Raw genomic sequence first — 25,920 nt, 5'->3', positions numbered from 1 at the left:
CGTATTTCACTCAGATTGGCAGATATACGTTTAGAAAAATCACATTTTTTATTTTAGTTTTTAGTTTTAGCTATTCAAGTTTCTGTTTTGGCTTCATCATGATTTGGATTGCTCTGTGGCTCTACTTGTCCCTGTTTCCGAGAAATAAATTAACAGCTTCATCGCTCACTGTGTCTTCACCTGCGTATCCCATGATTCCTTGCAGGTCAGCTCCAGTGTTCCGTGCCGGGGGTTTGTGGCATCGTGGGGCGGGGCCTGACAGGTGAGTGGGCACGCCCGGTGTGGTTCTGACGGACCGCGGGAACAGCGCTGGTTTCGGGGAGAAAGGGCGAGAGGGTGGTTGGTTGAAAATAGATGTTCTTGGCCTTTAAAACAGTCATCCTCAGAGCTGAAGCCGACCGAGCTTGTAGGGGGCTCAGACCTTTTGTTCCTCTGCACAAATGTCACCTTCAACTTTTCTCTGTCTGGGTCAGTGAAGGGTCCAGGAGTGAGTGTGCCAGAATTGGAAGGGGGGGGGGCAGGGTGCCACGAAAGACCCATCTATAGCCCCCTTCCTCCCTGTAAAGGGGCTTCAGCTAATTAAACACATTCTGGGGAGTCCGGCACCAGCCCTGGCTAACAAGACAAGTTCCCTGCAGTTTAGCATGCATGGGGTCGACAGGTAGCTGGTGGCCAGCAGCAAGCCAAGGTCCCCCCCCCCCTCTCCCTCTCTCCCTCTCCCTCTCTTTCTCTCTCTCTCTCCCTCTCTTTCTCCCCCTCCCTCTCTCTCTCCCCCTCCCTCTCTCTCTCCCCCTCTCTTTCTCTCTCTCTCTCCCCCCTCTCTCTCTCTCCCCCCCTCCCCCTCTCTCTCTCCCCCCTCCGCCTCTCTCTCTCTCCCTCTCTCTCTCTCTCCCCTCCTCTCTCTCTCCCCCCTCTCTCCTCCCCCCCCTCTCTCTCCCCCCTCCCTCTTTCTTCCCCCCTCCCCCTCTCTCTCTCTCCCTCTCTCTCTCTCCCCCCCTCTCTGTCTCCCCCACTCTCTCTCTCCCCCTCTCTCTCTTCCTCTCCCCCTCTTCCCCTCTCTCCCTCTCTTTCTCTCTCCCTCTCTCTCTCCCCCCTCTCTCTCTCACCCTCTCTCTCTCTCCCCCCTCTCTCTCTCTCTCCCCCTCTCTCTCCTCCCCCCTCTCTCTCTCTCTCTCCCTCCCTCTCCCTCTCTCTCTCTCCCCCCTTTCCCCTCTCTTTCTCTCTCCCTCTCTCTCTCACCCCCTCTCTCTCTCCCCCCTCTCTCTCTCTCCCCCTCCCCCCCCCCTCTCTCTCTGTGTAATCGCTGCTCTCTCGCCCGCCCCATTTAATCCCGCCACGGCGGAGCGGCTTAATGAATTTTAAAGTGGCTCGGGGGCCCGGTCGTCGCGCGCGAGACGGCGGCGGCGGCGGCGGCGGCGGCTCCGGCTCCTGTTTTACGAGGCTCCGCCTCGGGACGCCGGCCCACGGCCGGGATCGGCTCGGTCCGCGGCGCGCGACCCCGACGAGCCGGAGAGACGGTGAAACGGCACGGCGGCGCCGGCGGAGGAGAGGCGGCGCTCGTCACGCGTGGTTCCGCCCCGCGGCTTCTGGCTTCGGCTGCGGCGAGGGCCCGTGATCACGCTCTCTGACACCGCCCTCGCCCGGAGCCTCTCACGCGCGCGCGCGCTCATGTAGCGCTCCTGCTGTAGCCTAGCGCTCTGCGTGACACCCTCCTCCCCGGCGCCGTTCTCTTAAGCAGCGTTTGGGGAAGCCAGTCTTCAAGCGTATTCGGACAAACCGGCAATTACTTCACTATGAAAGCAGCTGAAACTACAGCCAAGTTACGCTAACGAGAAATGTAGCTCGCAAAACAAGGGATTACTCAAAAAATGTAGTTCAAACTACTCTGTAAAAAAAAATCTTTTTAAAATGATCATTATTATGTTCCCCAGACGTAGCACGCCCGTGAACAATTCCTTCTTTTTGCACACGGGGAGAACCACTATGCAGCTCAGTGGGGACAGCCAGCAATGTGTGGCAATTAACTGTTGCCAACTATGGAGGAGCAGAGTGCTTCTCACCAATCAGGATTACAGGGAAAAGAGATTATGGAGGTGCTATTTTGGATATATTTTTGGAAAGATAATATTTTAGGGCCAAATGTAGTCGGTAGTTCCTGTGGTTAACTACACCTCAAAATGACAAAAAGGTAATTAAGTACTACAAGCACTACACAAATTTGAATATAATTGAACTACCAGCAAAATGCTGTAGAACATAATTAAACTACTGGTTTCACTACATGTAGATGAACTATTCCCCGACAATGCTTACAAGGCAGCCACCTTCAGGTAACAGCCTCTTTATCCGCTACGCCACTGAGCTGCCCTCGTCCCCCCTCCCCCCATTTCCATCTCTAACGATCGCGCTGTGACCCCGTCGCCATGACGATGGCAGGAACACGGGCACGCGTAACCAAAACATTATTAGCGGCCTGTCACGGTGACCTTCTAAAGGCACGTCTAATATTAGACGCGCTTGTCGAAGGCCGCTCCTTTTGCTCATTTTGCATAGAACAGGAGTTCAGGTGTCACAGAACGTTCCGGATAAAAAGGGAGCGCGCGCGTCGCCGCGGGGGGTCTTCCGGGCGGACAGGTCCGCCGATCGCGCTTCGCTTCGCGGCCTTCGCTCGACCGTAAACAACCCGCCCTCCGCGCCGGTCTAGCGAAAATATTTACCGCCAGATCCGCCGGTCAAAATCAGCCGGTAACGGAGGGGGGTCCGCCGAAGGAGGCCGGGTTCAAGTGAGGAGAGGGCGGAGAATGAGATGTCTTAATAACGTTTTGAGACTTTTCGGGACGCGCGAGTCTTCAGTGCGATGGGGCTCAAAGGTGCCATTTTGCGTTCGGTCTTTTGACATTTTGTCCCCTCTCTCGTATATCAATTTTCCCCCCCCGCGTCAGCCAATGGGAGCCGGGCAGGCTCTGAGTGGTTAGAGGGCCTGCCCGTCACCGGGCAGTTTTGTTAAAGTGCCAGCGCCCGCCGTTTCTCGGCTTTGCGGGGACGAGCGTTACCCGGACGCGAGCGGCAGCGTTCCAAACAGGAAGTGGGCTGCCGGCGAGGGAAACGTGCCTGCTGTACCTCTCCTCCCCCCCCACCCCCCACACCCCCCACGTAGAAAGGAAGCGGTGCATATTAACATGTTATTACCGCGTTATTAACTCAGTCTTAAAGTGGTATTATCGTTCTATTAGCTCCTTCGAAACGGGTGTTTTTTTTTGTCCGTTTTTTCATTTTGAGGAGCGGATCTGGAGTGAACTGGTCGTTTGCTTCAGTCGGCTGGGGGCAGCCCTGTGTGTATTGTGTCATATCGTATTGTATTACATTGTATGAAACGGGTGGCTTCGATACTGGGTGCTGATTGGCTAGAGACAGCGTTCTACAGTGACTGTAAATCCCATAGAGTAACAGTTAATCAAACAGCCTGTTTCTAAGCAGTATTGCTCTGTGCACAAACCATTACTTACAAATAATATTACACAATAAACATACTTTGTTTCCACATGTTGTAACTGTCTTACGAAAGCAATGAGACACTGTGAGAGACGCGTGCAGATTCTTGAATCGACTGTATTCATACTGTTTATGTACATTTTATATTAGTTTTAAGTTTTGAAATTAGTCTGCAGTCACACAATAATGGGGAAGACATGGTCTCATCTCCATCCAGCTGTGTGCGTGTTGTGCTTGTTTATTGTTTATGTTCATTTGCCGTGGCGTATGTTCAAATGCATGCATATCTATTTATGTATTCCCACTTCAGTTTATAACAGGAATTTCAACATTAGCATTGCCATGATTGTGTAATGTAAATAGTTGATTGAATAACGTTTCTAAACGGAGCTAACCTGAAACCTTCCCTCATCACCACACACACACACACACACACACACACACAACCACACTCACCACAGACACACACACACACACCACACAAAAACCCAGACACACACTCTCACCACACACACACAACCACACAAACACTGACACACACACACACACACACCCACACAAATACCCACCATCAGTCTCACACACACACACACACAAACCCCCACAGACAGATATACACACACACACCCACGCACAGACACACACGCACAGACACACATTAATTGTCCGGTGTCTCTATCTGCCGTGTGTGGAAAGCGCGGTGTTATTGGCCGCGCTCCGCTTCGTAAAGCCTCTCTGATGCGCATCCTGTGGCCGGGGCTTTTTTTAAAGGCCCGGGTTTATCGCCCCTGCGGCAGGTACTCCGCGCGTTCGCAGACCCTGCCGGTCCAGCCGGCAGTAATAAGCTTTGCGCTCACCTGTGCCGTAAATCCTGTGCGCGCAGCCCTTCCCTGGCTCGCGGCCGCGCTGACGCACACGGCTTCCGCTCCCGGAGAGAAACGGCGCAGCCTCGGCGGCCATTTTGGACAAATGAAGTGTCGAGGAAGAAGAGGAAGCGTTCGGCTCGTCGCGACGCCGTGCCCGTACTGCGCGGCGCGCGCTAGCGTCAGCTAGCCTGTTTTAACGTGTCGTGCTTTTCGTTTGTTTTGCGCTCCAGGTTTGCGAGCGTCGGCGTCCCGGGCGTCGAAGGCCGAGGTGGTCCTGGGCGCTGTGGAAGACTAGTGATTTTGTTGTTGTAAATACAAACTCTCTGACAACAAGTCACAGTCTACCTCAGCGACCGGAGCTCGTCCCCCCCTAGTCCCCGTCCCCGTCCCCGTCCCCACATGCTGTGACGAAGCATCGCTCCCGAGTCACAGTCACATGTCTCCTGCTGCGGGCGCGGGCGCGCAAACCCGTCTAAAGGACCGCTGGAACGCGCGGAGGACATTTCCTCAAGCGGGAAACGGGTCTGTATTTTAGCTTATTGCCATCCCTTGATTTCTGTGCATTTAAGAAGGTCTCCTGCAAATAAAAATAAAAACAAAACCAAAAACAAGAAAATCATGCGTTTTATTTTGAGGCTTAAGTCCAAAGCCCTTCTTCCTGCATAGGGGGAAGGCAGACTGATCTCCTGTAGTACTGTATGGACCATGGGGTGTAAAATAGTCACTGTCTTTCCTGTTTTAGTCTGTGTGGATGGTAGGGTGTAAAATAGTTACTGGTTCTCGTTCTCCTTTAGTACTAAGTTGCCCACAGGGTGTAAAATAGTCACTGTCTCTCCTGTTTTAGTCTGTGTGGACTGTAGGGTGTAAAATAGTTACTGGTTCTCCTTTAGTACTAAGTTGCCCATAGGGTGTAAAATAGTCACTGGCTGTCCTGTAGAACTGTATTGACCATGGGGTGTAAAATAGTCACTGTCTTTCCTGTGTTACGCTGTGCGGACTGCAGTGTGTTAAATCGTCACTGCCTCGCCAGTGAGTGTACAGGAGTGCGCACACTTCAGCTGTAGCGCTCCTGGCATGCGGGCGTGGGCGTCCTGGTGCGCAGGTGGGGGCGGTGCAGTGCTAAGTGAAGAGGCAGAGTCGGCAGTTCCTAACTGAGGTGAAAAAGAAAAAAGTGGGGGAGAAGACAAGCAGACTGGATGCAAGAAGAGACTTGGAAAGAGTCACTGTTCACTACAATCTCTCACAGGGGTGCATAAATGTTTACAATTAGCTAGAAGTTAAGTCTTATAAAAATAAGAAAATGTATAGTTATAGCCTATAACAAGCCCAAATAAACGATTACAGCCTTTCTTACAAGATGGTGCATACAATACACCATATATTTCAGATTTATGTGTATTTCAAAATGCAATATAGAAACAATTTACATATATATGTATAATATGCCAATAATGCGAAATACAGATAAATCATTGGTTACAGTTTTGTATTTTAACATATTCAACATATATATATGTATTGTTCATAACCATTAATGTTGCAGTCAATTTAACAGCCTAATAACTACTGCTCACAGCCTAACGTGCGCGACAAGAATCCTGAAATCACAATATCAGCTGTTCTAATAAAATCCGATGGAATTGTCAGAACAGCGGGATTGACCCGAAGGCCAACAGAGATGGCTCGTGGTTTTTGTTCCGTGCACTGTGGCTGAGTTAAGAATGAATGGACGCCTGGAGCGTGGAGGGTTGCCCAAGCATTTCTGCCTTAGCTTTCCTACTGCTATGAATATGCATCGCAGACACCGAACAATAAGAGTGGGCGTTACCTTCTACTCTCGGCGCATGGTGTAGGATGTTTCCATGGATACCACCATGGCAACTCTTGCTGAATTATGAACCCTGGCCTAGAGCGAGCCAGTGAGGAATAGGCGCTGTGATTCCGTACGGCCTTGAGGGTCATTGTGCATAACTCAGCAGCCTTTTTATCATGCAAAAAACAGGATTTCTATAGGAAATTGGAAATTAATTAGCGACGGAGAACGAACACCGAGCGTCTGACATATTTTCTGGCGAGCAGTATGTTCAAACTGCGCTTGTAAAGCTCATGATGAGTAGCCTACTTCAAGACGCAAGGAATAGGCTGTAACATCTTTGCACGACAGCACTGAATGATAATTGATCGGTGACACCGAGGATGTATTGATTATTACAAATGTATCATAATCCTATTATTTCCCCCTTTTGTGTGTATTTTGTGCGCGATATGTCAGTATAACTCTGTTATTTAATAAGTCGTCACCGGCATTTGTCTGACTGGACTGGAGTCTAACACTGGACTAGTGTGAGAGTGAACGATTCTGAGTGAGATGACCAAGCGCCAACCCCCAGCTTCCACAGGCGACTGCACATTGCCCGGGGCACCAGCACGGACAAGTGCACACCGGCGGCTTTGCAGCAGATTTTCCGACGTTTCTGACATGATTCTCTACGTAACAAAAATGCGCATTTGCTTACTGTTGTTTTACAAAGGAATCCAAGCAGAAAAAGTTGATAGGTTGATGAGGAAAGTCGCTATAAATATAACCATTTTTAGACTTTAGGCCTACTTATTTACTCCGAAAATATTTAGCCTAACACCATTAATTTTACTTCGAACAGCTTTGACATGTCCGTAGCCATTATCCGTTTCAATTAAGTTCATAACTTGTTCAAGTCGGATTCTTTTAAATCAAAGCACAAGCAGCTGGGTGTTACATTCAAACGGTCTAGTCCGTATTATTGTAACAGAGGGGCGGAATGATTATAACAGTAAATGAAAACGCACAATAATGCGCGTATGAATGTTTTTTTTCTTTTTTCCTGCACATACTAATGTTAACGAAACACATTATCAATGGTAATGTGAGACCCGCCACATCCTCAGGTTATGAAGCATAGGATTTTATGAAAAAAGACTGTGGCACACATTGACTCACAAGCAACTTCGAAACTTACAATGAATTGAGTCGTGGTAACGTCTAAATCGATGAAGAAAGCTGCTTATGTTTTTTCTTAACACCCAGGAAAGCTTTTACAAAGCAAATAGCCGACTATACAGATCGATCTCTTGTGTGCTTATGCCTGTGCCCAGGTGGCTGTTAATTTTACAATAATCACTTGGAGCATCCAGAGGATGACGTTATGTCAACGCCGCAAGCAAATTAGCTGAATACGTTTAACATTGAACACTGAACTAATTAAAGAAGTCGAACACGTTGATTAATACAATTAATCTCTTTAACAAATATAAAATACTATTTAAAATCTCTAAGGTGTCCCTAAAAGGACACTGCATGTAGGCCTACACCAGCTACTGTCGTAATGTCCAAATCGGAAACCCTCTCCATGAGGGCCAACCCACTCGTTTTCTCTTTAGATGATATTCTGTAAACATATACCAGCAAAAAAGCAAGTCGTTTACTGTAACAGAGGCGGCATAATTGTAACAGCGTTTACATTTTCGACGGGGACATCGCGTATTTTCGTCACCTAGCAAACAATTCACACCAGAATTCACTCAGAAAACTATACTAACTTTTTAAGTGACTGCTTAAAATGATGTATACTTTGATTTATATAAAAAATAATAAATTATGTAAATAGAAATAATGTCTTATATCCGGAAAATAATCCCGGAACAGATTTTTACTTATCTTACTCAAAAAAGATTTATAGAAATATTTCTCACGAAGGTAATCGAATTGCTCCTTGTGGCACGAGGTAGAGGACTGAATTGACCTGAAATAGTTACCGTAGCAGCAGTATACAAAATGTTATTGACCGTGTTACATTTATGATGCGATAGATTTATAGCGACTCTCCTCTACTTCAGTGTGTTTACGTACATTGTCAGCCATGGTATATAGGCTATGTAGGCAATTAAACGTTTGTTAAAATTATTACAGAATGTTCAATATAACAAACAAAAGATACAGTCGCAGAATTGTCGCCTATTGTCGACAGAAGATGTTTTGTTTTTTATTGTTCATTTGCGTAATATATTTAAAATAATGATTTGACCCAGGTCATTTTAAGAAAAACACATTAAGTATATAATAAAGCATCTTATACATCCATTCATTTAAACCAACGGACATTAAAATAAGCCAATAACATACCTCTAAGGGGGACATATCAGTTATTACGAAAAATAATGAATTATGAATGTCACTCACTCCTATTAACTGTGATGACGATGTAATTAAAATGTACTACACCATATGTTATTTTTGATCCAAAAGGTCTATCCTCCTGAGATCCGGCAGAAAAAAGTATTTTTTAAACATAATACAAGAGTCTTGATAATAAAAACAAGATGCAGTGAAAATATTTTCAAAAATATTTTATTTTTATTTATGTTTATCCCTTGAGATTAAGACTATAGACCCGTGTCCCCTATAGCGGAAAAAAGTGAATTTCCGGGTCTTCTTTGTTAGGGATGTGTGTGTTTTCTTTTGGTTAATGAAATAATTCAAGTTACTGTTAAACACGCAGGCTATCGGCCTACATCACTAAAATAAAGCATTCTTACAAATGTTACATATAATATACATTGTGTGCGTGCGTGTGTTTCTTCTTCGATGAATTTACATGCGTTTCCAGTTTTAAGTTGAATACTGCCATCTATTGCTAAGGCATGTGTACAGCACCTTAGCTGTTGAAGCCTGCAGAAGTGCCTTGAAAACCAACCACAATTGCAGGAAGTGTACATAATAAATACATTGATGTATCAAGCTTTCACGCTCACTGTCACATTCTTTAAAAGGAAAGCCCCACCATGCAATGAATCAGCGATAAGCCTCGGCACAAAGCGGGTGTTCATCGCACATATGCTCACGAGACAAATAGTGCAGTTCTGACCAGTTAATTTAATTATTTTGATGTATGTGTAGTTGTTAGGGGGAATCTCAATTCCAATAATTAGAGAGGACCTCAAATAACGAAAAAGTACACGTGCACCCCTTTGATGTCGGACGAAATATTGCCTACATAGGTGTTTAATTTGGCGAGCTGTTCAACGAAAGCAGGTAAGCACGTTCGCATGTGTGAACATAAGTAATTGGACCTGAATTGACCTCAATAAACGTATTAATCATTTATACACTAGCCCACACTCTTAGATTAAATGAGATAACACATTATTTTATCCATGATACACAACGTTAAACAAATTATACCGTTAACCCATTGAGTTTCGCGTTCAACGGTATTCCAATCGCGAGTTGCTTTGTGTTTGTAGAGCTGTTAATTATTGATGGATGCTGTACGGAAGTTGTCATTGCTACTCGAGAAAGCACTGTTTTGCCTCACTGTTTGATTGTTTGGACAGGCCAGTTGTTTCATACAATTATAAAACCGTAGTACATTAATATGACTGGCTATGGAGAATGTCTTTTCTGATTATATTGTAGGCCACGATGGATGCGGGTTCCCTTCGCAAACCATGACGCAGGCCTACTTGTTATTAGTGTGCATACACACACACACACGGATAGTAGATAGATAGTATTGTTATCATTTTGCTGTGGTCACCCAGTATGATTGACAATCAAATTGTATGCCAAGCTGTTTTTTTGTTATGTCCTAATAAAAAAACGAATATGTCTTTCTCGATTTGTACATAAACATGCGGCACTAGATCAAGACATTTCAGGCAACGGAATATTTTGTCCCCGTCGAGCTACAACTACTGCCCTCTGCTGGATATACGGAGCTGTCCGTTATTTCCACGATCACATTACATTGCAGCATTTAGCAAATTCAGAATTATTTAGCAGCTTTTATTTCCACATGTCAATTTATATAGCTGGATATTTACTTGCTCAGGGATGCAATGGCAGGTCCCCACAAAGGAATCAAAACTACAACATGAGTTACATGCCCACTTCCCTACCCATCATGCCACACTACCACCCTGGTCCCTGAAAAGCTTCACTGGCCAGGCTGCTTCCTGACATTTGCTGCCTGCGGATTGGCTAATTGGGCAAGCAACGTGTCTGACACGAGCCAGACAGTCAATTTTCAGATTACCAGAACCTAAGTGTAATTTTCTTTCATGTGCAGTCAGAAAGCCAGTGGCCCCAAAATCTGGCCCCAGTAACACCGTGTCACACGGGGAAAGGCAGTTTGCACCAATTAGCAGGGCGAAGATGCCTACCTGAGGGAGTGAACAGAGATAAGCAGCTTCATCCTTTTCGATCGCCTGCAGAGAGAAAGGCAAGAAAACTTCTTTTTTTTTTTCTTAAATCTTAGCAGAAACTCAAGATGACTCATGCTAAATTCTTTCAGATGGAGGATAACTTGTTAAAAGTCCCAGGCTTGCTTTTAACTCTCTAAACAACCTAGCAGCATGCACAAAAGCACAAACTGATGTGCAGAGGCGAAGTTTTATGCATAATAATTGGTGTTTGCAGGTGATCAGACCACCTACAGGAAGCTGAAAAAGTAGGTCTCTTTTCATTGAAATGAAGAGCCATGGCTAGCAGGGCAAACACACACGCACACAAACACACACACACATAAAAACATACGCACAACCACAACCACACACACAGGCACACAAAATGCATGCGCACATACACACACACACACATACACTCACACAAAACACACACACGCACGCACACACACACACACACACACACACACACACTCACACAAAACGCACGCACACACACACATCAAGTGTCGCTTCTCACTTCCACCTACGCCCCAGGAGAACATGCAGCTGGTGGGGTAGCACTGCCAAACTCCTAAGGCTCCAGACTCATTCTCATGCATATTGCATGAGGTACAGTATTTTTTTTGCAAAGCATCTGAATGTCTGTTCTATTTAGGCAAGTTTCATTCCTCTGGAGCAAGGGCCTGGGGGCGTGGCTGGGAGGCCAGGGCCTATGAGAGCCGTACGCACGACCTGAACCGGAGGATGAGTCACCGCAAACGGAGCTAATCAGCCGCTGAACGCACCGAGCCGGCCAATCAGCAGCCGAGGAACAGGATTTCAGCAGAGGCTTTTGGGAAGGTGGGGCCAGGGCAGTACGGTTAGCAATTTGACTAACAAATACTGACTCGGGAGAGCACATGGTGATGAATATGTGGACCTCGATGACTAATCTCATCTGCAGATAATGTAAGGAGGAGGAGGAGGGTGAGAGAAAGGAGAACGGAGGCAGCGGGGAGGGGTGCAAGGCGTCAGTTAGCACTTACCATCTGGGTTCATAAATTAGTTATAACTCGGGCGTTCTACACAAAGGGCCTCCTTGTCTTTCATTGGTTCAAAAAAGCGCTGGACCACACACCAGGAACTCTGAGCTCAAGCCAAAGGTAAAGAAGCAAGAGCTATGTTGATCCATCACCCTGCCACCAGGGGGTGCTGTTTCCTCCCACTCCAATAAGTATGCAGGCCAACGACCACTGGAGCCCCAGGGCCAGCTACAGGCAGGATGTCAGACACATGCCTGGCCTTGTATTCTCCAGCTGTCACTATATCGACAAATGAGAAACAATCCCGTTTAAATAAAGTTGTGCGACAGTATGCAAGACACGGTTGTAACAAAATACCCAGGCAACTCCTTTGTCTCCCCAATTTAGAATGGGCACACCCTCTCATTATGCCCCGAGGAAGACCCTGTGTGGTCAAAATCAGCTGGTGTCTCCTTATTTTTTAGTTTGTATCTTTGATAGGCCCACTCTGTACGGAGGGTTTTCACTCACTCTCCTGCTCTGTGCTCGTACGCCCGAAGCTAGCCGGGTTTCGGCTTTTTCCTCATTGAACGGTTCTCTTTTTTTTCCTTCTAAAGCCCCTTCCATCATTTGAATTTTTCGAGAACTCGGTTTTTCACTTTCATCTCAGTTTGGAATGACCAACTGCATTTACCAGCGCCTACTGCCACAAACCCCCACCGCCGATCCAGAAGAGCCACAAACCCCCACCGCCGATCCAGACGAGCTCAGGCTCGATCCTCCGAAGCCTGTGATGTCATCCGCCGCTCCTTAGCCCAGCGCAGTTCGCTAGTCAGGGTCACACGGCCCTGTCTGAGGAAGACGCTTCGCAGCCAGGCCTGCAGGGCCTCGTTTGGGTTCGCCGGTGCACGACGGGACGCTATCGTAGCGGAGGGCCGATGCCTCCCAGCCCTGTGCGCGGCGCAATTCGACACCACATCGCGGGGCCCATCTGTACACCTGATCGGTGTCTTAATGGAATGGGCAGCCCAGCAGCCCTCCCAGGCCAGCCCTTCTGACTGTGGTCATGTGATCCGTACATTATCTCTGTGACATTCATTTTAGCCGCATTTTCAAATAAATGCATGGCTGATCGTAGAAGACTGGTAAAATACCAAACATATGTGCTCTCTCTCTCTCATATATATATATACACACATGCACACATACATATACATACAGTATAATGCTAATACAATTACTTGGAGAAAAATCATTTTCCATCACCATGAGGAAAGACAAAGAACTCTCAGAAGAAACAAGACAAGGGTTGTTGATCTCCAGAAGTCATAAACAAATAAACTAGCCTATTAATTTGTCTTTCATTAGATCAGTTAAAATCTTTTACTTTTTAATGCAATTGTTTGTGATATAGGACAGCAAGGAGAATGTGAACGTGGGATTTTTACTCATCATAGCATGCATGGCCATTTCTGACATAATATGGCTTAAGAGGACAAATAATCCCTCCAAATATGAAAAGCACCTCATTTAAAAAAATAAAAAAAAATCAACAGCTTGTTAAAATTCAAGGATCGTACCTGTGGCTGGAATGAAAACCAGCATACACCGGGGGTCCCCAGGACCAAGGCTGAGAAGCACTGCTCTAAACAACAGCTACAAAGGCGGCCGCACAGGTGAGTCACACGAAGCTGAATGCCAACGAGCAGTACGAGCTATAACAGGGCCCTGACAATCAGTACTTTGATAAGTGAGTTTCCAAAGCAACAGAGTTCCAAAGAGGTCAAACAGCCTGCGAAAACATCACAGGTGTTCCAGTCACAAAAATAGCAAACCAATTTAAGGTGGCAAGGGGAACAGAGAGGAACATTATGGGTACATATGCCAAACATGCATCGGCAAAGAGGTACTGGTTGCAAGTCGAAGCGTGCTGTTGGACAGACGGACACTTAACAGGACTGTGGCTAAACGCCCCAAAACTACAGCAACATAAATTACCACAGAAGCTGGACTGATTCCTCTCTGACCCAGTCTCAACAAAAACTGGACATCATGAGCTTCGCAAGGCTGGGATTTAAAGCAGGTCAGTCATCAGGAAACTATGTACAGAAACTGTATCCAAGTCTAACGCACAAAGAAGCAGGACCTGGTGTAAGGAGCACAAAACCTGCAGCCCTGAGCAATGGAGAAAAGTAATATGGTCTCATAATTTGTCTTCTACCATTTTTTCCCCTACATTAGCTGTTCTGTTCTGAAGGCAAAGAGTGTTGTGTCTTATTTTGTTCACCTTGACATTGATTCTGGATCAAGATGGCAAGTGAAAAAAAATCGAAGTGACTTGAAAAGAGGGTTCATTTTTGGGACACGGATGACGGGAGCTTCAGTCACAAAGACTGCTCAAATGGCTGGCGTTTCAATACGAACAGTGACTAAAGAGACATCTGCGTTTAGATCTATGGGAAAGACATCATTAATTGGGTCTGAAATTTTGGTCGAAAGCATACATTCCAGGACCGTGATGCTTTGTGCATTTGTGCGATATTAAGGAACAACACGAGAGTAACTCTTCCTCAGGTGACTGAGAATGTCAGTGAAGGTGATCAGACTGTCAGCAAGGACAGTCCGTCGACAACTACATAGAGGGCGATACTATAGTTGCAGTGCATAAACCCCTCATTACAAAGACAAATACACATTTGAGAGTTCAGTGGTGCAAAAACCATAGGCATTGATCTACAGATATGTGGGAAAAAGTGATGTGGTCAGATGAGTTCTCCTTCACTATATTCTCGACAAGTGGGTTAGTGCATGTGTGGCATACACCAAGGAAATGGTAAAGGCCTCAATACCCCTACAGCGAGGGGGACCGGTGACTCTATTATGCTGTGGGGGGCATTTTCCTGGCAGGGTTTGGGTCCACTTGTCCCCTTAGAGGGAATGGTCACTGCAAATCAAATCAATTGTAAATCAAGTTATGCTGAGTGATCACCTTTATCCAATGATGAAATATTTATATCCTGATGGGAGTGGTCTCTTCCAGGATGACAATCCCACCCATCCACAGGGCACTGTGGGTCACTGAATGATTTGATGAATATTAAAATAATGTGAATCCTATGCTATGGCCTTCGCAGTCACCAGATCTCAACCCAATTGAGTACCTATGGGGGATTTAGGACCAAAGTGTTAGACAGTGCACTCCATTACCATCATCTCCAAACACCAAATGAGGGAATATCTTTTGGAAGAATGGTGTTCCAGCCCTCCAGTAGAGTTCCAGAGACTTCTAGAATCTATGACAAGGCACACTGAAGCTGTTCTGGTGGCCACCTAACCAAGTACTAAGTCACTTGATGTTGGTTTTTCCTTTAATTTGTTACCCATACACACACACACACACACACACACACACACACACATACACACACACACACACACGCATAAAGCCAAACTCCTTTGACACATTTCTTGGAACTTAAGTGCCTATTTTACTTACACTACAGACCAATGGTATTAGGCAATCTGTGGTTTAAAAATAAATTAAGGTAGACAAGATTTCAGTCAATTTATCTATCCCTTCACTTCCCATTTTGCAAAATGGCTGGATAGACTTACAATAATTTAAGTGTAATTAAAGCCAAAGGAGGCTATTTTGAGGAAAGTTGTGTTTAAGATTGTTTTTAAGTAAAACTCATCTTTTTGTGTTATTTTGGGTAGAAATTTTTAAAAATGTTATACTTTGGTTTATTATTCAATAAATGTGCATATATCAACTAAATTCTATTCTACCTAGTTTATCTTTTTAAACCCCAAGTGGCCTAATACTTTTGGTCTGTACTGTATTTGTTCTTCCTTTTTTGGGAGGAATATATTTCAATATATAGCAATATTTTCCCCAGTGTATATGTCCATATAGTGACTGCATATTAAACCTGGCCAGCAACCATCTACAGTATGTTCGACAATCCCAGGGGTTCGCAGACCCTATGTTGAAAACCCAGATTATCCTATGCAAATAACTGCCTGCCAGTCTCGAGGTTCGGTTTTTCCTCAAACTCCGTCTGTTCCTCTTGTCTGTGATGGTACGTTTTTCAAACGCAACTGAGAAAACATGACAGCGCGTATTTTAGCGTTTTGGTCACGTTTTCTGGCTCCTGACCGTCTTGCCTGAACGGTTTTCTTGATCTCCCGGATGTGTTCAGAGTGCAGAAGAGATTAGCTGTGACGACAGCTGTTCATATTCTTCTTACAAGACTAGTCACACAATATTTTCTGATATTACAAGCCGATGTCATATTCACTCAAGTACTGTATCGTAGCAAATATTCCAACACTGTCGTAACAGATTGCCCCACTGACACAAAACGTCCCGACCGACACCTTATCCCCATGACGTCAGAGGTCAGCTGACTGGTTTGTTTTGCTAGTTAAGGTGGACTTCACAGACAGCTTTAGAAAGGGAGAGAACCAGAAACGTACAGGACATAGGCCGCTAATATTATTTTTAAAAGATTGCGATTTCAACATAAACTTGTTCAGTATTTAAGTATTATCCGAGACTGCTGTCGTTAATCAGTAATAGGCGTATTTGCCTTAAAACGAAGCTGTTTGACCTCCGAGAAATATGCCTTCAGAAAAGACGTTTAAACAAAGGAGGACATTTGGTAGGTATCGATACAGTATTTTTCCACATTAAATTGTCTACATACTTAACAGTTGTACCAGAGTGCCTTGCAACCATGTGTTTTGTCGTGTAATCAAGTCAGATCATTTGTTGGGAGTTTTACCATTGTCGTTTTAACATAAGGATAAGACAGTGATCATTTTTCTTTCAAGTTTGTGCTGCAGCTAAGAAGCTAGCTGGCTAGCTAGCTAAACTTGGGATCAGAAGCAGCTCGACAGCTAGCTGTTCTGCTCAGTTCACTAAACAGATTATGAAATACAGTGAACCATCTTGCCGATTGTGTAGGCTACGGGGGGTAGACTTTTCTTTGCTCCAAAATAGGCCCGCGTCATATCGAAAGACTAATTATGTAAGTTAGCTACGAAAAATAATTTGGGTGATGTCTAGTCGCTCATAAAAGTATCCTTGTTTTTAGCCTATTTTAGAGTGGCCAGATCTATTATGTAACCAGGATATTGCAAATAATAACATTTACGACAGCAATTTTTTATCGCTGTCGGTAGAAGCGCAGTATGTCGCAGCTAAAATGCATCAACGGACGGTGGGTTTCCGTTGTGTGCTTCAGTTTGTTTGTCAAAGCAGACGCTAATAAAAACAAGTCGCTACAAATCGCTGGTCTCCCAATGCAGGCGAAGTGCGCTGCAGGATTGGGGGATGGGAGAGACTGCCGAGGTTAGCAGAAAGAGTGCTTGGGGAAAATGACTACAATGGTCGCAGTAAGGCTCGTTTAAGACCCTTTTTAGATTAAACTAACTAAAGGCAGCCTGACACTATATTCACCACCCAGCTTTACATCTCGTTGCTATAATAGGCCGAGAGGTGTATGTTCAAATGATTTGGAGCATAGTGTATTCTAGCTGTACATGTCCCCTCATCCCAAACATATTTACTCATGGCTACAATGAATAACTTACCGTGCAGATAAAACACAAAGGGACGGCACATACGCATGCGGTTGTTGTGTGGGGGGAGTTTTCAAACGTTACCGGAAACTACTGCCATTGTCAGTTGCGTTTTTTAAGAAAAAACCTATTAAACCTACAGTTGGTCACCTTTAACTTAACCATTTTTATTTAATTACAGCTGATGTAAACGTGCGCTTTAGTGACTGGACACTGGATTTCCCCTAAGGAGTATAGTCCAGGCAACTCCTTGTTTTCCAACCCAAAATAACCGACTTCCGTTTTGTTGACCTAAAAGTTACCAAATTGCGCAATTGTTGCGCACGAGGATGTGGCTTACCAGTAGCTGACATGTGCGGAGACAGTTACGTATGTGTCTTATTTGTGCGTCTCCACTCAACTCACAGAAACAATGCTTGATTGCGTCCTTGTCTAGTGTAACCTGCATTGTCACTCGTCTATTGTTTCAAGAGCGTTCAGTAGAATATGTACCTTGGCTAGGAGTTCTGCTGAGCTTGGAGTAAAGTGCTCCTTAAAACTCCTTCTTACTCACTTGAGGAGGGACTTCTATAAACCCCACATGGTTTTCGTACATCTCATGCATCGTCCCTTTAATGTTAATGTCTTGTTCGTTTGGATGGGTTATTTGGGAGTAATTATTATGGTGACGGCTGACAACATTTTCACAGACCCCGCTGCTAACTGCTGAGTCGCTGTTACTATTCACAGCCGTTGATCCTCAGGTGGACAGAACGCTTCCTTGTTCACTTTCCTGCTGTGCTCATTACCCCGTTAGGCTGGAAAATGGCGAACAAAAGCAGTCTTGTATCCCTTAGAAAAATTGTTCATTCAAAACTTTTCTGAAGTTAATTAAATATACACGTACGTTTAGTATAGAAAACGTTTTGTTTTCAAACCGGTCGACCATGGAAGCGCCTTATAAACAAAATAGAAACACTCGCTCTTTACCAGTTTCTGAGAAGAGTTATGGGGGGGGGGGGAAGGGGATTTTCATAGCATAAGCGGTCGATACCCGGTACCTACCGCGTGATCTATTACGGCGGTTCGTGCCAGGGTTTCTGTACGCTGTGGACAAAGAGTGCGGAGTCTTATCGGGTGCTATGGTGACCGTTGCTTTGGAATCAGACCTAAAAGTCATAGTCCTCAGTGAAGACTTTGGGCAGGGCCGGTTAATACACCTGCTGAGAGATAACGTTACTGTAGAGTAACTTTGCTTTGCCATCCCTTTCTTATATAAAGGACATTAACACAGACTGGCCTTTTTATCCATTTTTTTTAAACATTCCATTACAGTTAGTGAAGTTTTCCACAGCAGAGACATAATTAAAAGCACCAGGATAGGATTTAGCTGCTAGTGAGTGAAGAGAGTTGGAGAGTTGAAGGTTGGGGGATGGTGGGGGGGTTCATATAAGCTATGACTGTCCCTGGCTCAGTGTCCCATGTCTTTTGCACAGTGAGAACAGTCAGAATTAAATTTGGGCCAGCTGGCCCCAGGTCAGTCACTGGATCTACAGTGTCATCGCCCCGGTGACAGCTCAGCGATGCACGTGTCAGTGATGAAGTGCTCTGCTAAATATACCCAGTCCACCCTCCACCCTCATTACTGTCCCTTCTGGCTTGGGTTTCACAGAACAGCGAGTGGACGATGTCAGACTCATCCGAGAACAGCACCCCAACAAGATCCCTGTGAGTATCACCTCAGTCTGTGTGTGTGTGTGTGTGTGTGTGTGTCTATGCATGCGCTGGTGTGTGTGTGTGTGTGTGTGTTTGTGGGGGGTGGAGTGGGAGCGGGAGAGATGGATACTTGCTGTTGGCTATGCTGTGGATGTAGACATCCGCATAATACATTATACCAGCAGAGAGGATTATGGGAATGGCCAGCTGGGACAGGAGGTGCATCCTTCAGAATGAATGCAGTAGCAGGGCAAACAATCCAGATTGTCACCCAAGCAAGTATTAATAGGATCCAGTTTCACACCAACTTCACAGCTGCTGCCCAGGGGGGAGGAAGGGTAAGGTGGGGGGGGGGGAGCGCTGGATGAGATATATACACCCTAACTCAATGTGTGTGCGAAAGAGAGGGAGAGACAAAGTGTGTTTGTGTGTGTATGTTAAGTGTATGAAAAGCCACTTGGTTCCAAAAAACAGAATTTCCTGACCTGCCAAAGACCTCGGAGTTCCAGTGTCGCCATGGTCACCACTGTGGATGGGTGTTCCACTCTACTCAGGTTCCTGTCCCTAGTGGCCATTGGGGGTGGGGGTGGGAATGGGGAAAGGAAAGGAAACAGATCTGTCACTTGCAATAAGGCTCATCGCTACAAATACTCCGCATCGCACAAACTGCTCTCAAACACAGGACCTCATGCCAAAGGACTGAAATGTAAATAGCATTGGACTGAAATGTAATACGAATTAGCAGAACATTGATTGCAAGGACTTCCTTGTATCTCTCTTCTTTTTATATGGGCAATTGCATAGGCCAGGCCTGGGGAAATGCCTGTACTCGTGGTACGCAGAAGGTGTGTAAAATTCATGGTGAAATTAGTCTTCAAACCATAATTTGAAGGGATTCATTAAATAATGGATACTACTTAATAACTGTAGATAACGGCAGTGAAGCCGATTAGTCAGAAGCTGCAGTACACCTTCGGAACGGGTGAATCTGTGCCACTAATCTAATTTCAGGTTTTGAGATGTGTTAGCCAGCCAGCCCATTACGTTAGCTGTATACCCGATACAAAGCAGTGTTGGGCTCCTTTCATTCTTCTTTCTCCATACATGCTTAACTAATGCAAGAATATGAAAACAGGGTTAAGACTCACATACCCATTAGGCTTAATGGAGCGAAACAGTTTACTTCCGGTTTGACACATTACATTACATTACAGGCATTTAGCAGACGCTCTTATCCAGAGCGACTTACACAACCTTTACATAGCATTTTACATTGTATCCATTTATACAGCTGGATATATACTGAAGCAATGCAGGTTAAGTACCTTGCTCAAGGGTACAACGGCAGTGTCCTACCCGGGAATCGAACCTGCGACCTTTCAGTTACAAGTCTAGTTCCCTACCCACTGTGCTACACTCCGACACCAGTAAGTAAAGTGCTGTGAAAAAGTATTTGCCCTCTCTATTTTCCCCTATTATTGCATATGCATCACACTGAATGGTTTCAGATCTTTATACAAAATGTAATATTAGATACAGGGACACTGAGTAAACATGAAACATTTTTTTAAATATTGTTTCATTTATTGGATGAAAAAAGTTATGAAACACCCATATTACCCATGTGAAAAAGTAATTGCCCACTTAGTTACTCATTTAACAAAATTTAATTTATAATTAGATTCAGCTGATTGAAAACAGACAGGCTTTATTGGGGCCAGCCCAGTTGAATTTAAACCCCACTCATATTGACCCTTACCATCAGAGTAAAGTAGTCACCACAAAGTTTCTACAAGCACACTATGCCATGGTGAAAGGAAATTCCAGAAGAGATGAGGAAAAAAATGTAATTGAAATATTAGTTTGGAAAGGGTTACATAGCCATTTCTAAGGTTCTGGGACTTAGTGAGAGCCTTTATTTCCAAATGGAAAACACTTGGAACAGTGGTGAATCTTATCAGTTATTTCTGGCCAGCCAAAATTTCCCCTTGGACGCAGTGACAACTCATCCAGGAAGTCATAAAAGATTCCAGGAGAACATCCAAAGAACTGCATGCCCATCTAGCCTCAGCTAAAGTCAGTGTTCATGACTCCACAGTGAGAAAGAAACTGGGCAAAAATGGCATTCATGGGAGTGTAGCAAGGCGGAAACCAATGCTAACCGAGATGAGGTCACTGGGATGCGGGTGCTGGTTTTCAGGGGTGTCCCGGTATGGTCACTGAGCAACGCGTGTCCCATTTACAGGTGATCATCGAGAGGTACAAGGGTGAGAAGCAGCTGCCCATCCTGGACAAGACAAAGTTCCTGGTTCCCGACCACGTCAACATGAGCGAGCTGATCAAAATCATCAGGTACAGTTGACCGCTGACCGCGCCACGGTTAGGATAGTCATGGTCACAGTCACGCGCCGATCTGACATTCTGCTAAAACAGGAACAGCAGGGGGCTGCTGGTCGGCCCTTCCCATCGAGGCACTGCTCTCCTGTTTGAGTGGGTGGGCCCCACGATACGGGATCCAGTCCCTAATGTGCCAGTGCCGATTGTGGCCATTAGCCCAAGTGGGGGCTAGCGTAATTAGCGTTAGCATCACCCAGGGTTGGGTGAGAAGAAGCAGCTGCAGCATTGCATGCTTTGGCACGATTGATTCCTTTTCTACACTGTCCCTCATCTACTGAAGGGATTGGCAAGAGGGGGGGGGGGTGTTTTGGCCTGGCATCATACGTGTGAATCTCCTGTACCTCTGCCTGTGTCCTCTGTTCATGAGCTATCAGTTCTGTATGATTTTTATATATATCACACAAAGACTAAAAAGTTAGCCCAACATCTGTAAGTGTTCAACTCAAATCTCATGAAACCGACATTAGACGGCAAGTCTTTTAAAAAGAGCCAGTCTCCTAATAGCCGGAAGCATAAACTAAAAACCAAAAGCAAAACCTAAATGGCAGGTAGCAAAAAATGCATCACCCTGGCAACAGGGAAGCAATCTGTCAGAATCCCACACCTGCTCATCTAACATATGGTAGCTAGCTTGCAGATGAGTATGGCTCCAGAGACATTTTGAAATTAAATTAAAATTAGATTTTGTCAAGCATGCTGAAGAACATTCAGTGGAAGCTGCACCGAGGCACTTGTGTGAACGTGCAAAAGGAAGGGGAAAAAAAGAATAGCACAAATAGATAAGTAGGCTACCTGTAGGCCATCACTGTACATGTACAGGGAGCCCATTTTCAGGGCTCAGTCTTTATCATGACTTGAGGCATGACTGAAAGGCTGCATGTAGACCCTGGTAGTTTCCAATACCAGTAGCCCAGTTTTAGAATGAGGTGAAGGCTACTGGAAAGTGAGAAACGCAACAAACGCCAGTCTCCAGCAAACACTGGGGCTTTGTGTGGTTAGCGATTAAACCCGGGGATACTAATTGGAAGTTTTACAGCATATGTTCAGGAACATCACGCATAGCTGGAGCTAAACGCCTGACAGGGTTTCAGGTTAAAGACTTAGCAGCATGCAGCTTCACTGATGTTCGTCTCCAAAAAAAGGAACCTGTTAGAGCCAAATTCGGACACGCTTTGGTGACTTGCTTGAGTCGGTGTGATTTGAGAGCTTCTGAATGCTGTTCCGTCTTTGGCCACCAGGAGGCGCCTGCAGCTGAACTCAAACCAGGCCTTCTTCCTGCTGGTGAACGGGCACAGCATGGTGTCCGTGTCCACGGCCATCTCCGAGGTGTACGAGAGGGAGAAGGATGGGGACGGCTTCCTCTACATGGTCTACGCTTCGCAGGAGACGTTTGGGGCAGAGATCGACCTGTAACACCCCTCCACCCCCCACTCCCACCCCCATAACGCCCCGTATCGGTCATCGCCAGAACTCCCATCCCCGTTTCTAACGACAGACCTGTTCCCATTCCCAAATCTCACCCACACCCCATCCCCCATCCCAAAATAAGACAACAATAGGAGCCAATCAGATGACACCCCCCCCCCCCCTTCGGATAATGGTCCTTCATGGCCCCTCCCACCCAGTCCCGCTGCTCAGCTTACATCTCTGAGAAGGGATGAGGGTTTGATTATGTTTGTCTTTTTTTTTTTTGTTTGTGGATAAGTTGGATTGGGGCCCCAAGCATGCCCAAGTGAGGCTTTAGCGATGTTTGTTTTATCCAGAGTCCAGCTGGAACTAAACAATATCATCAGACTTCCTGTCTTCTTCTTTCTGTCTCTCTCTCCTCTCTCTCTCTGGCTGAGTTGCTAAACTGATTACACTGCATTTTAGGATGATGGGGGGAAATGACATCACTGCTGACACATTCAAGAGTAAGGGGTTTGGTTAAAATTAAACTAAAACCCACATTGAGTGCCTGTTCTGGCACAGACGACGCTGCTAGTGCCGCCTTTGTACCACGCCAGTGGAGGGGGCTCTATGGTGCTCCAGCAGCCGAGACGCACCAACGAGCTCATTGGCCGCTTCGTGGAGGGAATCTGATTGGCTGCTGGCACCGTTTATCCACAGCATGATTTGCACTGCCCGATTTGACTATCAGTAAATAGCTTGGCAACTCTCAGCCTCTTTCCTTTCCCCCTCTGTCGGTCCCTTCTCTTTCTTTTAACGGGTTTGTGTTGTCGGTCGCTTTTTAGCTCATTGAAAGAAACTAATTTTAAAGATAGGTTTTTATCTGCCTCGGTCACCTCCCGATTTCCTCCACACCACACGCTAGGAATGTGGAACTCTGGACACGGTGTGGAATTATGGGTGAAATTAGTGCTACTGACCATCTGCTAGACTGTAGAGTTAGAGAAGCAAGAAAATGTATATAATATACAAATCGGACAAGTACAGTACATTGAGAATGCGAGTGGAACTGCTTGTTAAAAAAAAAAAAAAAAGTTTAAAAAAAATTAAAAAGGCAACTTCTAGGAGTGTGGGGGGCAGTGAAGGGCTGTTGTCGGGTTCTAACCAGGCCGGATCCCGGTGAACACGGCCCACCATTTTGTCCGCTCTCTTCCCAGCAAGGAGTCTCTGGGCTGGTTAGAGGAACTGGACCACAGCCGATCAGAACCCTCCTTGCTCCTGGCTCTTGTGCGCTTCTAGAATATTCTAATTGTTTATTCGGGTTATTTTTTACACCTCTTCTGTGTTCTGCTCTGTCCCCCCCCTGTCTCCCCCCTTCTTCTGTCGGTATTCAGAAGAACCTCACCTCTTTCCATGCCTTCCACCCTTTGGCTTTGCTAAAAGCTTTGTCTTTGTTGTTTCCGTTCGTATTACTGTTTCCCCCCTCCCCTCCCCGATAATAAGACAACTGTATGCTACGACTGTGGTGTGAAACGCGTATCTAAAAGGACAGATGTGAACGAGTGAGTGTGAAAGCGGAGGGAGAGAGCTCTCCTCTCCGCTCCCGTCGCGCCACCGTGCACAGAGCTCGCCTCTCCCACCTTCACATCCACAGCAATATTACACAAGCCTTTCTCTCTCTCTTGTATTTATGCCGGTATTTTAAGGAATAAACAGAAGCTCATATACATATTAAAGTCCTCGTGTGGTTTGCGTGCTTCTTCTGTGTCCTTGCCTTGGTCTCCTCTTTCATCTATGGTTTCCCCTCAGGTCCAACCATCTGTTATTTCACAATAGTATTAGTCCACAGACTAAAGAGGGCGCTATTGCATGGCTGTAGTGGTGTGTGATTACCAATCTCTCTCCGTTGTGTGATCAGGTATTGTAACATGGATCATAGAGTCTCATATAATGGACATATATCCTGGATACTGTAATGCAGTGCAGCACGGGCAGAAGCTGGATTGTAAGTGGACAGATCGGGGTCTGACGCGGTGGCAGTGGTACGCTGGGTTTAAGGCTTGATCACAGGCCCGAATCTGCGGTACCCAACAGCGCGCCCAACATTAGCCAGCTCTGCTGCAGAGTCTGTGCCGACCTCACACACACCTCCTGAAACAAGTCCCGACTGAGCATGCAGAGTTTGTTCCGCGAGGAGGGATTTACGTGACATCTGTGCAGATTTGGGGAAAAAAATGGCTCATTCCAGTCAGCGGGTTGGTAAGGATCACATGAAGGTCAGTGGCTGTGCACACTATTGACATAAATCCGACCTCCGTCACCCCGACCATTAGATCTGTCCATCCAGAAAGCCTGGCTCAGTCCAGTGCTCATGCTGTTCAGGACAATGGGGTGCAGTGCATAGCACTTAAAAGAATGGTGTTGAAAAAAAGACATATGACTGTGTAAGCAGTGGAGTGTACACAATTTTATGGTGCAAAGACGGCACAGAAATATGGAGGAGCTATACCCTGAAAAATTCACAGGTAGTTAAACACAGAGACAGAGATGGGATTCGACAACATCCAAACTGCTACCAACACCATTCCTTCACTATAGAATACTTGTGGAACAGAATGTATTTTATGATTTTAAAAAAGGGAACGCCATTTAAATAACTGACAATACCGGTGTGCCCTTCCCCTGGATGGTGTTGGTCCCTTCTAAATTGCACGCCACAAACACAAATTAACTGAACTCCAGGGGAATATTTTTCAGCATTTAATTTTTTTTCTTAATTTTTTTGTACAATATATAAAAACAAAACATTTTGTTTGAACATTGAGTAATAAAATACAAAAAAGATTTACACTTCAAATCAGCTGCATGTTATCGCTTAAAAACTTGTATTTAATGCACAAAAAGCAATAGAAGGCTACATGCAACCTGACTGAAAATAATTAAATCTGAAACGAGAGGTTCCAAGTCTCAAGTTCCTCATTCAAACTCACGTCGGACTGTTTAAAACGCCAGATATTGAAAACACTATTATACAAAATTGACACGCCACGCGCGTGCCGAGCGTTGCTACCTCGAGGTGACTGGGTGAGAAGATGATCGAGACTTTGTCCAAAGAGCCCGCGAGGCATCTACACCGGTTGCGTTTTCGCTAGCTACGTGTGAATGTCGGTTTACAATTATCTTTAACGTGCCAAGAAAATAGCACTGTTACGACTCAACGCTAGTTTTGACAGGTTGGCTAAATGCAAAAAGATTGCTATAAATAAACAGTA

General features: G+C 45.5%; 1 protein-coding gene and 1 long non-coding RNA gene across 2 annotated transcripts; one reads left to right on the top strand and one right to left on the bottom strand.

Annotated features, from left to right (window-relative positions):
• Nucleotides 1-224: 224 nt before the first annotated feature.
• LOC118215719 lies at nucleotides 225-13,258 on the bottom strand. The gene is made up of 3 exons (XR_004762878.1): nucleotides 13,162-13,258; nucleotides 10,557-10,601; nucleotides 225-309 (listed from the first exon to the last, which is right to left on the bottom strand). It is a non-coding gene; the product is annotated as an uncharacterized LOC118215719 (long non-coding RNA).
• Nucleotides 13,259-16,001: 2,743 nt separating this feature from the next.
• map1lc3b (microtubule-associated protein 1 light chain 3 beta) lies at nucleotides 16,002-24,384 on the top strand. The gene is made up of 4 exons (XM_035396679.1): nucleotides 16,002-16,245; nucleotides 18,819-18,874; nucleotides 21,108-21,214; nucleotides 22,498-24,384. The coding sequence occupies exons 1-4, from the start codon at nucleotides 16,206-16,208 to the stop codon at nucleotides 22,670-22,672; spliced, it is 378 nt and encodes a 125-aa protein (XP_035252570.1). The 5' UTR covers nucleotides 16,002-16,205; the 3' UTR covers nucleotides 22,673-24,384.
• Nucleotides 24,385-25,920: the final 1,536 nt, after the last annotated feature.

Source organism: Anguilla anguilla, chromosome 16 (genome assembly GCF_013347855.1).
Source record: "Anguilla anguilla isolate fAngAng1 chromosome 16, fAngAng1.pri, whole genome shotgun sequence".
Taxonomy (NCBI): Eukaryota; Metazoa; Chordata; class Actinopteri; order Anguilliformes; family Anguillidae; genus Anguilla; species Anguilla anguilla.
The sequence above is the reverse complement of the archived record's forward strand: the minus strand, read 5'-3'. Positions and strand labels throughout refer to the sequence as shown.

Excerpts from the sequence above, each read along its gene's own strand:
- map1lc3b (XM_035396679.1), top strand. The coding sequence starts at position 16,206 with ATGCCTTCAGAAAAGACGTTTAAACAAAGGAGGACATTTG. Across the intron at positions 16,246-18,818 it reads TAAACAAAGGAGGACATTTG|AACAGCGAGTGGACGATGTC; the intron begins GTAGGTATCGAT and ends TGGGTTTCACAG. Across the intron at positions 21,215-22,497 it reads GAGCTGATCAAAATCATCAG|GAGGCGCCTGCAGCTGAACT; the intron begins GTACAGTTGACC and ends TTTGGCCACCAG.